The sequence below is a fragment of the Geotrypetes seraphini genome, chromosome 2 (genome assembly GCF_902459505.1).
Source record: "Geotrypetes seraphini chromosome 2, aGeoSer1.1, whole genome shotgun sequence".
In the NCBI taxonomy this organism is placed as follows: Eukaryota; Metazoa; Chordata; class Amphibia; order Gymnophiona; family Dermophiidae; genus Geotrypetes; species Geotrypetes seraphini.
Window position 1 is genome coordinate 503,478,533 of NC_047085.1, and position 12,046 is coordinate 503,490,578.

Sequence of the window (12,046 nt, forward strand, 5' to 3'; positions counted from 1 at the left end):
GGCCTCTAGTGGTGCGCTGAGTTGTCTTGCGCTGAGTTGTCTTGCGCTGAGTTGTCTTGCGCTGAGTTGTCTTGCGCTGAGTTGTCGCTGCGCTCAATTGTCTTGCGCTGAGGTGTCGGTGCGCTGAATTGTCTTGCGCGCAATTGTCTTAGCGCTTATTTGTCTGCGCGTGATTGTCTTGCGCATTTTTGACCTGTCACCATTTATTCAGGTACTCAAGCATTTTTCCCTGTCTGTCCCAGTGGGCTCACACTCTTTCTAATGTACCTGGAGCAATGGGGGGATTAAGAGACTTGCCCAGGGTCACAAGGAGCAGATTGGGTTTGAACCCACAACCTCGGGGTGCTGAGGCCGTAGCTTTAACCACTGCGTCCCACACTCCCTCTAATGCAATAAAAAGAAGGGTGGAATATTTATTTCCCCCCTCGTTCACTAACGCGTAGCGCGGGTTTTAGCACCGGCAGCGGCGGTAACGGCTCTGACGCTCATAGTGAGCATTGGAGCCGTTACCGCCGCTGCCGGCGCCAAAACCCACGCTAGGCGTTAGTAAAAGGTGGGAGGGAAATGTATAGCCCGCTTAAACCTAAGAGGCTGAAAAAGACAATACACCACCAGATAATTTACACCAGCTAAATTAACAAACACCCCCCCCCTCAACCAAATTCCACAGTTTCCCATTGACTTCCTTCAGAAATCAAAACTACAAATCCAGGACACATTGGAATCCTTTCTTTTATGTAAATGTCCTTGAATATTAACCACAGCATGCACAATACATATCTCATATACATGCACACATTTCCAAATTTATTTGCATTTGCTTTTTTAAAAAAGCCAATAAAATGGTTTTTATTTATTGGGGGGGGGGAACCCCTATAAATCCAAGCATGCACTGAAAGTAAACAAAATGCAGGACTGAATGACCCTGTTCAACTGAGCAGAACACAACTCCTCCTCCCCCGTCCTGCCAGCCCTCGGTATAAAGCTCCACCCCCTAGGTGACGTCATCGGTCGACATGAATGTGCGTCTCCCGTGTAAAAGCTCCTTCCGCCCCGCAGTGACGTCAACAGATCCGTTCCCAGCAAGCAGAGTTTCCTCCTTTTAATTGGGCAGCTTAAAAAAAAAAAAAATCGGGAAACAATTCGTTTCTGCCCTTCTCTCCTCATAGCCCCCGAGCAATGCAAGAGGCGGAGCTCGGCTCTTTTGTTATTAGCAGCCAGAGAAGAGCCCCCAGTTCATGTCTAACGCTGCAACCAGCAAGAGCAGAGAGGACGATGCCTGCGGGAGCCTCCGCTCAGGTGGGAAACTGCTCCCTGTTTGCAAACGCTGCTGCAGCTTTGTCACCAGGACGGCAGAATGACTTCAGGACCTCCAACAGGCCTGAAGCCGAGGAAAAGCCACTTCTTTGAGACCCTCGTGAGGGGAAAGGAAGAGATCAGGAGCCCCCCCCCCCCATAAAGGGATTTATTTGTGTCCCAGGTTTTGTGTGGATCTGAGTGTATGTCTTCATTTTGTGTTTCAGGGCTTAGTATCTTTTGAGGACATCGCTATCTATTTCTCCCAGGAGGAGTGGGAGGATTTAGAAGAACCCCAGAAGGAGCTTTACAAAGATGTGATGAAAGACAATTATCAGACCCTCAGCTCACTAGGTAAAATAATATTTTAGTGGGGGGGGAAAAAAAGCATATATTTGGGGCCAGGTTCTGTATACAGGGCAGGATTAACCAATAGGCCCAGTAGGCACGTGCCTAGGGCCCGAAATGGTCAGGGAGGCCCGATGAAGGAGGGCATCAACATTGTTTTTTCCAAACCGCGATGGGCCTCTCCAGCATTGATCGGCAATGCAGGCCACCCCACCCCCCCCCGATCGGCAACGCGGGCCTCCCCCCATTCGGCAACGCCCCCCCCCCCCATCGACGGAAAGTAAGACAAGCAAGCAACGCGGGTAAGAAAGGCAACGGGAACTGTAATTGTGCAAGCGGTGCTGCTTGCCCAAAGCTTCCCTCTGAGGCAGCTTCCTGTTTCTGCCTGGGCGCAGGGTGGGGTGTACTTGTGTGCCTAGGGGCCCTCGACGAATTAACCCTGCCCTGTCTGTATATGGTGCCAACAAAAATAAGCACTAAATGCTACTCTATAAACAGCTAGGAGACAGCTGGGGAGGGAGAATGTCCTTGGAGGTGGGTTAGGCTGCTCATCCCTTCCTCCTGGGAGTGGCTGTTTGGGGATTTTGGTTTGCACATTCAACAGTAAAAATGTGACCAGTTGGCACCGCTTCCCTTTGCTCCATGGCTGTCCTCCAAATTCAGGACTCTGTGTCAGCTAGGCTGTGCTCCCACGTCTCAGGCTAATTAGAGTGGGACAAAAAAAGAAGATGGCGTCACTTTGGTATGATTGACTGCCAATTTCATGGGCTCCAGTGGAATCTTACCCTCCTCTTTTACAAAAGCACGCTAAGCTTTTTAGCAAGCGCTAAACGCTAATGCGAGCATGTTATCCTATGGACACGTTAGCGGGTTAGCGCACGTGTTGATTTAGTGCATGCTAAAATGCTTACATAGAAACATAGAAGATGAAAACCATAGAAAACATAGAAGATGACGGCAGAAAAGGGCTCCAGCCCATCAAGTCTGCCCACTCTGCTTACCCACCCCCCTGTCTATGCCCTAATGACCCAATTTCCTTATCTTGACCCTCGTAGGGATCCCACATGGGTATCCCATTTATTCTTAAAGTCTGCCTCGATCACCTGCACTGGAAGCTTGTTCCAATGATCAACCACTCTCTCTGTGAAGAAATACTTTCTGGTGTCTGCAGCAGCCACTCTCTCCTCCTCTCCCTATTGGCTAAGGCTCTTAACATTTGCATCTCCTCTTCCTATAGGCTAAGGCTCTTTACACCTGCATTGTGATGTCATAGAACTTTCTGAGTATAGAAACATAGAAACATGATGGCAGATAAAGGCCAAATGACCCATCATAGAAACATAGAAGAAGACGGCAGAAAAGGGCTACAGCCCATCAAGTCTGCCCACTCTGCTTACCCACCCCCCTGTCTATGCCCTAATGACCCAATTTCCTTATCTTGACCCTCGTAGGGATCCCACATGGGTATCCCATTTATTCTTAAAGTCTGCCTCGATCACCTGCACTGGAAGCTTGTTCCAATGATCAACCACTCTCTCTGTGAAGAAATACTTTCTGGTGTCGCCATGAAATTTTCCGCCCCTGAGTTTGAGCGGGTGCCCTCTTGTGGCCGAGGGTCCCTTGAGAAAGAAAATATCATCTTCCACTTCGACACGTCCCGTGAGCAGTGTTCCCTCTAAGCGGGCGGGTGTTGTGAGCAAACTTTTTTCACCGTGAGCCAAAAATATCGGGCGCCAGCAAGTTATGAGCCAACTCGCCCGATTCTCCTCTCGCCGCCCTGCCATCTGCCGTACGCCTCTTCCGATCGTGCGCTGTGACGAGAAACGTGTGCGCTGCGATGTAATATTTTGTGCGCCAGCGCACGCCAGCGCAGCTTAGCGGGAACACTGGTTCAAATGGTTTTATTTATTTCCCCAAATTTATTTTTGTTATACGCATTGAAAATATTTGATATTGCGTTTAAATCAAAATCTCAATAAACTTGAAACGAGTGCCCGTGAGATTGTGGGAGGGTTAAATACTCAAAACTTAGAAGTTTTTGCTACGCCAGCTTTCTGGTATCTTTACATACAGTGGCGTACCTAGCATATGTAACATCCGGGGCCCATCATTTTTTGGCACCCCCCCCCATCTGTAAGAAAAACATGATTTTTAGTAACAAACCACACGTCACACATGAGTACCTAGGAAAAGGCAGCATCTTACATATTGCAGTGAGCAGTACATCAATACACCCATTGTAAAACTAAACAAGCCAGACCAGCACAGATCAATCCTACACCGTCAATCCTAACAGAAAACCATGTCTTTCGAACACACAGAACACAGAAAACACCTTCGCCTAGTAAGGAATATGTAATCACAAACTAACCCCTCCCTCTTTTACAAAACTGTAGTGTGGATTTTAGCTACGGAGGTAACAGCTCTGATGCTCATAAAATTCTGAGCATCAGAGCTGCTACCACCAAGGCTGGTGCTAAAAACGCTTCACAGTTTTGTAAAAGGGGGGATAAAATAAAAATACATAGACAAAGGTTAAATTGAACCAGCAAGAAGCTGGACTCTGCATACAATGCTTCACAGAAACAGTGACCCATGTCTCCTAAAGCAATAAATAAATAGAAATTTTTTTCTACCTTTGTCTTCTGTGGTTTCTCCTTTCCTCATCTTCTTGTAACTCTCTTCCTTCCATCCACTGTCTGCCGTCTCTCTTCCCCTATATGGCATCTTCTCTCCTTCTATGCCCCTTCCAGAAACTGTATGCCTCCCCCTTCCATCTCTCCTTTCACCCCATTGGTCTGGCATCTCTCTCCTCGCCTTCCCTCTCCCACACCTCTCCTCATAGTCTGGTATCTCCCCTTCCCTGATTCTCTGGCATCTCTCTCCTTTCCTTTTCTTCCATCTTTCGCTCCCCCTCCATGCTCTCACATCTCCCCCTTCCTTTTCCCTTAGACTGGCATACCTTCCTCCTATGCTCCAAGCCCTGGCATCTCCTTTAATTCCCTCCCTCATCTTCCTTCTCCCTCCAGCTGGGTACCACAACACTCTTCCCTGCAGCTCTGCACTTCCCCACAATTGCCATGCTTCGGTTCCTCTTCTTCCTTCCTTCCTCCCCCCCCCCGCGGGACCCTGCGGCACCATCAACTCTTACTCCCTCTAATGTCGGCCCTGCAGCTCCAGACTTCCTCGCACCTTCTCCCCTCCCCCTTTGGATCGCTATTATTTTAAATGTTATAGCCGCGGAGCTGTATCCATCAGTGGAGATGTCTAACCTCGGCCTGCCCCGGAACTCTTACTGCAGCAGACGCCCGTCTAGGCAGGAACAGGAAGTCACTGTTGCAGTAAGAGTTCCGGGGCAGGCCGAGGTTAGACATCTCCACTGATGGATACAGCTCCGCGGCTATAACATTTAAAATAATAGCGATCCAAAGGGGGAGGGGAGAAGGTGCGAGGAAGTCTGGAGCTGCAGGGCCGACATTAGAGGGAGTAAGAGTTGATGGTGCCGCAGGGTCCCGCGGGGGGGGGGGAGGAAGGAAGGAAGAAGAGGAACCGAAGCATGGCAATTGTGGGGAAGTGCAATCCCCCCAATGCGTCCCCTTACCTTACCGACGCGTGTGTGCGCTGTGAAGAGAAACTTTGCGCTGCGATGTAATATTTTGTGCGCGAGCACAGGCCAGCGCAGCTTAGCGGGAACACTGCTGAGGTACTTAAATGTTTCGATCATGTCTCCCCTCTTAGCGTGCCTTTGTGAAAGAGGGCCTTAGTTTTGGGCTCCCTTCTCCCAAATATGGCTGCAGTGTTTTTAGGCAATATGAGTGAGTGCTGGTTGGTTTGAAATCTTCATAAATGGAAAATTTTTATGCCCTCAGTCTCAGCTCATTGCGTCACCCCCCTGTTCGTAGCAGTTTCTGTTCTTCTCTTTTCCTTCTTACCAATGCCCTCTGTATCTGTCCTAGGCATACTTAATTTCTGTCATTGTTATGGCTATTTCCACCTCTGGTTGGCTTTTTCATTGCCTTATAATAAAGAAATATGTCCTCGCATTTCTTCTGAGCTTCCCTCCTTCTAGCTCTGAATCTTGATTCTTTCACGACAGAAAATGCCCCCCTCTGCCAGGTATTTGAATGCTTCTGTCATACTCTCTTCAATGCATTTTGAACTCGGCACACATCCTCCATCAAATAGCCACTAATATTGTGTTCTGAGTACTGAGTAACTGTGAGAAACTTAATACAATGTTCTTACCCCTGGAACAGGCCGTGCATCCATCACTCCTGATATTATAACCCACATTGAACAAGGCGAAGAGCCGTACATCAGGACGTGGCCAAAATCGGAGGAGAGAGAAGCCAGGAAAAGCAGCCACTCAAGTGAGTCCACAGAAGCTCTGGGGTACATAAGAATTGTCATACTGGGACAGACTGAAGGTCCATTAAGCCCAGGACCCTGTTTCCAACAGTGACCAACCCAGATCTCAATTACCTGTCAGAAACCCAAAGCTGAGATTGTGATGTCATAAAGCCTCATTCCACCAATGCCTAAGAGCCAGCCTCATCAGTGATGTCACAATGGCTTCATTATCCCATACTTGGCTCACATAAGAACATACGAGTTGCCATACTGGGACAGATTGAAGGTCCATCAAGCCCAGTATCCTGTTTCCAACAGTGGCCAACCCAGGTCCCAAGTACCTGTCAGAAACCCAAAGAGTAGCAACATTCCAGAGCTGAGATTGTGATGTCATAAAGCCTCATTCCACCAATGCCTAAGAGCTAGCCTTATCAGTGATGTCACAATGGCTTCATTATCCTATACAGTACTTGGCTCACATAAGAACATACGAGTTGCCATACTGGGACAGACTGAAGGTCCATCAAGCCCAGTACCCTGTTTCCAATAGTGACCAACCCAGATCTCAATTACCTGTCAGAAACCCAAAGCTGAGATTGTGATGTCATAAAGCCTCATTCCACCAATGCCTAAGAGCCAGCCTCATCAGTGATGTCACAATGGCTTCATTATCCCATACTTGGCTCACATAAGAACATACGAGTTGCCATACTGGGACAGATTGAAGGTCCATCAAGCCCAGTACCCTGTTTCCAACAGTGGCCAATCCAGGTCCCAAGTAGTAGAACAGATTTTATGCTGCTTATCCTAGGAATAAGCCAGAACTTTGGAATAGCCTTCCAACTCATATTAGAGATATTGATCAACATATACCTTTTCAATAAAGCGTAGGAAATGTTTATCTTATAAGGCGTCACAAAATTATATTAATCTTAATTATTTTTGATGTAACCCACTTAGAACTTGAAAGTTTAGCAGATATAAATACCAAAATTAAATTAAAATGAAAGTCCCTATATACTAAAGTTCTTTTTCAGATTTCTGCTATGTAGTGGGGGAATGTTAGAATGGTTCATAGGCAACCCCGCGAAAGACAAAGGCGCGTGCCGAAGAAAATTACAGTTTTTAGGGGCTCCGATGGGGGGTTTTGTTGGGGAGACCCCCCAGTTTACTTAATAGAGATCGCGCCGGCGTTGTGGGGGGTTTGGGGGGTTGTAACCCTCCACATTTTACTGTAAACTTAACTTTTTCCCTAAAAACAGGGAAAAAGTGAAGTTTTCAGTAAAATGTGGGGGGTTACAACCCCCCACACCCCCCACAACGCCCCCACAACGCGGCGCGATCTCTTTTAAGTAAAGTGGGGGGTTCTCCACACACACACCCCCGTCAGAGCCGTAAAAACTGTAATTTTCTGCGGCGCACACCTCCGCTGCGCTCAATTGTCTGCGCGTGCCTTTGTCCCGGCGCGCTTTTTACCTGACACCGTTAGAACAAGCTCACTCTGTAACATCCCACACTTTGAGTTATACTTATTCTCTTATTTCTTTATCCAGAAAATATGTGCCACAGAAGATATGAGGAAATGCATGTGATTAAAACCGTATCGAAGAGAGAGAGATGGAATACCTGTCTGTGTTGTGACTGGGGCAAAAACTTCCAGACTGAATATAATTCGGAAGAAAGGCTGAGCAACTCGCCGGAAGGCCCACCCAAGAATGGAACTCCCTGTGAGCAAAGCATCTGTGATATACCTTGTTCTTTGGAGCAGCAAAACAACCGGACATTAGGACATCAGTATATATGTAATGAGCAAGGGAACGTCTACATGGATCAGAGCACTCTAAAATCGCACGAGAGAGAACATGAAGAAGAGAGACCATATGCATGTACAGAATGTGGAAAGAGCTTCAGTAAGAAGCCACATCTCACAGCGCACTTGAAAACCCACAATAACCAAGCTAAGCCAAATCACTGCAACGAATGTGGAAAACGGTTCCTTCTGAAAAGAGACTTAATAACGCATCAGAGAATGCACACAGGAGAGAGGCCCTTTCCATGTTCTGAATGTGGGAAATGTTTCAGCAATAAAACTTATCTGGCTAAACACCAGAAAACCCATAGTGGAGAGAGACCGTTTACATGCGACGACTGTGGGAAAAAGTTTCTTCAGAAGGAAAGTCTAATAGTGCACGAAAGATCCCATACGGGGGAAAGACCCTTTCAGTGCGCAGAATGTGGTAAAAGTTTTGCTATCAAAAGAAACTTGGTGTTACATCAGAGATCTCATACCGGAGAGAAGCCCTTCAAGTGCTTTGAATGTGATAAAACGTTCAACCTAAAATCGAGTTTGTTAAACCATGAAAAGACCCACATAAGAGAGAAACCGTTTAAATGTGTAGAGTGTGACAAAAGCTTTAGCTGGCAGTCAAGCTTAAGATTTCATGAAATGACCCATACAGGTGAAAAACCATTCAAATGCACTGAATGTGAGAAAAATTTCACTCTGAAATCAAATCTAATAAAACATGCAAGGACCCATACAGGTGAGAAACCATTCAAATGTACAGAGTGTGAGAAATGTTTCTGTCAAATATCAAACCTTAGGCGACATGAAATAACCCACACGGGAGAAAAACCCTTTAAATGTTCAGAGTGCAATAGAGGCTTTAGTCAGAAACCATACCTAAGAATACACGAAAAGACTCACCGAGAAGAGAGAAGTGACATTGGCGGGAAAGAGAGCAGCCCAGGATTAGCAGTCCAACAGCCCGCAACGTTAAACCTGCTTTTCTGGGGTGTGGACAGCTGTATTGTTATGCCTCTGGTGGCATCCTCGCCTGCAGAGCTATAAGAGACTACAGGGATGGCGAGCAAACGGTGAACAGAAGACATGGAAGGATTTGCATATCGAGGATAAATTGTGAAACGGAGAGAAAAGCAGGCCACAGACAGAGGACGCCTGCCGTGCGGTCTATGCCCTAAGCTATCTAGAGTCTCTCTCCACCGCACTTTCTGGGAGACCCTTCACTCTTGAAAAAGAAACCAGCCAGATCTCAATTACCTGTCAGAAACCCAAAGCTGAGATTGTGATGTCATAAAGCCTCATTCCACCAATGCCTAAGAGCCAGCCTCATCAGTGATGTCACAATGGCTTCATTATCCTATACTTGGCTCACATAAGAACATACGAGTTGCCATACTGGGACAGATTGAAGGTCCATCAAGCCCAGTATCCTGTTTCCAACAGTGGCCAACCCAGGTCCCAAGTACCTGTCAGAAACCCAAAGAGTAGCAACATTCCAGAGCTGAGATGTGATGTCATAATGCCTCATTCCACCAATGCCTAAGAGCCAGCCTCATCAGTGATGTCACAATGGCTTCATTATCCTATACTTGGCTCACATAAGAACATACGAGTTGCCATACTGGGACAGATTAAAGCTCCATCAAGCCCAGTACCCTGTTTCCAAAAAATCCTCCTCTCTCCTCCCCTCAACTTTGAATGTGGCGCTTTAAAAAGGATATAGCATATTTAAAAGACCAAAGAGGCTTAACAGACAGGGTCCAAAATTCTATATATAGTGCTGAAAAAAAAAAAAATTAGTACCGAGCGCCATTTTATAAACGGTATTCCAAGTTGGACGCCGTTTATAGACTAGTGCAGTGTGTCCCAAACTTTTTTTAACTGCTGGCACGCTAATCTCGGGGCTGCGGCTGGAGGGCACCCGGAAACGAGCGGATGTCGATGCGATGACACCACGCCCGTGCGCAGATGTCCTCCAGCTGCGGCCCTGAGCCTCCCGTTACCGCCAGGGGGGGGTGCTTCAGAAGGAGAGGTGAGGGGAAGGAGCAGAGGCGCAGGCTGACTGACTACAGGACGTGCCTCATCGCAGGAGGCATGTCCTATAAGCAGCCGGCCAGCGCCAGCATCTCGCAGCATGCTTGAAATCCTTCAGTGCAACACAGTTTGCGATACACTGGAATAGAGTTTGGTGCTGTGTTCTTGCTGAATTTTGGGCACGAGGATTTACACCCAACTGAAATCTGATGTAAAAAGCTTGTTCGTAAATTACGCACAGATCGGCCTTATTCTTTAAACACTGCATGCAAATACCAGGGATGCCCTGGCTAAACCCCCTTTGGGGAGAGAGTGGCACAATGGTTAAAACTACAGCCTCAGCACCCTGAGGTTATGGGTTCAAACCCGAGCTGCTCTTTGTGAGCCTGGGCAAGTCACTCAATCCCCCTGTTGCTTCAGGTACCGTATTTTTGGTTCTAGAAGATGCACCCGTCCGTAAGATGCACCCCCCTGTAGAGGAGGAAAAACTAAGGAAAAAAAATTTCCTCCTCTACAGGGGGGTGAGTCTGGTGCTGGGCAGCCCGAAGCAGCCCACCGGCAGCCCAAAGCAACCCATCCACAGCCCGCAGCCCCCCCAGTACCTTTTTAAGGTTGCGGTGGTCCAGTGTGCTCTCCTGCTGGATGGCTGACTTTGGTAGCAGAGCGGTGTGACACAGGAGCGCGACCTTTGCGCTTCCTGCCTGGTCCCGTGCCGCTCAGCGATTGGCTGATGTCAGTTCTCATCGAGACATCGGCCAATCACTGAGCGGCGCGGGACCAGGCAGGAAGCGCAAAGGTCGCGCTTCTGCATCGCGACGCTCTGCTGCCAAAGCCAGCCGTCCAGCAGGAGAGCGCGTTGGACCACAGCAACTTTAAAAAGGTACTGGGGGAGGGGGCGAAAGGTGTATTCACTCCATAAGATGCACCCTCTTTTCCACCCCCTTTTTGGGGGTGGAAAAAGAGCGTCTTACGGAGCGAAAAATACAGTACTTTAGATAGATTGTGAGCCCACCAGGACAGATAGGGAAAATGCTTTGACTACCTGAATAAATTAATGTAAACCGTCTCAGCTCCCCTGGGAGAACATTATAGAAAACTGAATAAATAAATAGTGTGAAAAGTTTCAGCCTCTGATAACCAGAGCTGGTATTGTGACATCATAATGTCTCATTCCACCAATGCCTAAGAGCCAACCTCATCGGTGATGTCACAACGGCTTGATTGTCCTATACTGGGCTCACTTTTGCTACATTTTGATTTCTAGAGTGGCGCAGTGGTTAAAGCTACAGCCTCAGCACCCTGAGGTTGTGGGTTCAAGCCCACGCTGCTCCTTGTGACTCTGGGCAAGTCACTTAATTCCCCCAGGTATGTTGGATGGATTGTGAGACCACTGGGACAGACAGGGAAAAATGCTTAAGTACCTGAATAAGCTTATGTAAACCGTTCTGAGCTTTCCTGGGAGAACAGTATAGAAAATTGAATAATAAATAGGATGTGTGGAGGTAATATAAAGAAATAAAAAAAAACAAAGGAAATAAGTTGATGCCTTTTTTTTATTGGACTAACTCAATGCATTTTATGATGAGTTTTCGAAGGTAACCCTTCTTGACAAGGAAGCTCCCTACCATTGCATTTGCCACAAGGAACGCGCTAAATACTGTCTACTATTCAAAGTAACCCATGGAGATGCACCAAGTTACCTTAACCCTTTCAGGACCAAGGGACATATTTGTCCCATAACTTTAAAATCCTATAAATTTTGATTGGGATAGTCTACAGTTCTAAATTTGATATGTACGGATTCCATATGATACTGCCTTCATGTAAACAAACTGGTTCCGACATTCATTCATTAGCGTCGTTGCCAGATTGACGAGAAGATTCACTTGCCACACTGTCCATAAGCCAGAAGTTTGATTTTTAAATAAAAATAATGATATTTCACAAAAAAAAAATCAATTTTTTGGCATCTGCAAGCCCTTTTTACCATAAAAATGTCGTCAAAACCACAAAAATTGGCCTACGATCCTTATGGTCCTGAAAGGGTTAACAACCGTCTATACCGCAACCTCACACACAGAACAAGGACAACTCAAAGCCTATTCATACACCCACCTCTCAATGGTACTCGACGCAAGAAACTTTACGACAACCTTCTAGCGACACAGGCTGCGAAAATTGACCCAACCGTCTCCAAACTGCTGACCAACACAA

At 47.0% G+C, this 12,046-nt stretch overlaps 1 protein-coding gene across 2 annotated transcripts; it reads left to right on the plus strand.

Annotated features, from left to right (window-relative positions):
- Positions 1-1,107: 1,107 nt before the first annotated feature.
- Positions 1,108-9,172, plus strand: LOC117354521 (zinc finger protein OZF-like). Of its 2 annotated transcripts, XM_033932193.1 has the most exons (4): positions 1,109-1,299; positions 1,524-1,650; positions 5,901-6,014; positions 7,548-9,172. In XM_033932193.1, exons 1-4 carry the CDS (start codon positions 1,180-1,182, stop codon positions 8,843-8,845), a joined length of 1,659 nt encoding a protein of 552 aa, XP_033788084.1. In that variant the 5' UTR covers positions 1,109-1,179; the 3' UTR covers positions 8,846-9,172. The 2 variants fall into 2 exon arrangements, with proteins under 2 accessions (XP_033788085.1, XP_033788084.1); XM_033932194.1 differs by lacking the exon at positions 5,901-6,014 and having other exon boundaries at positions 1,108-1,299.
- The last annotated feature ends 2,874 nt before the right edge of the window (positions 9,173-12,046 follow it).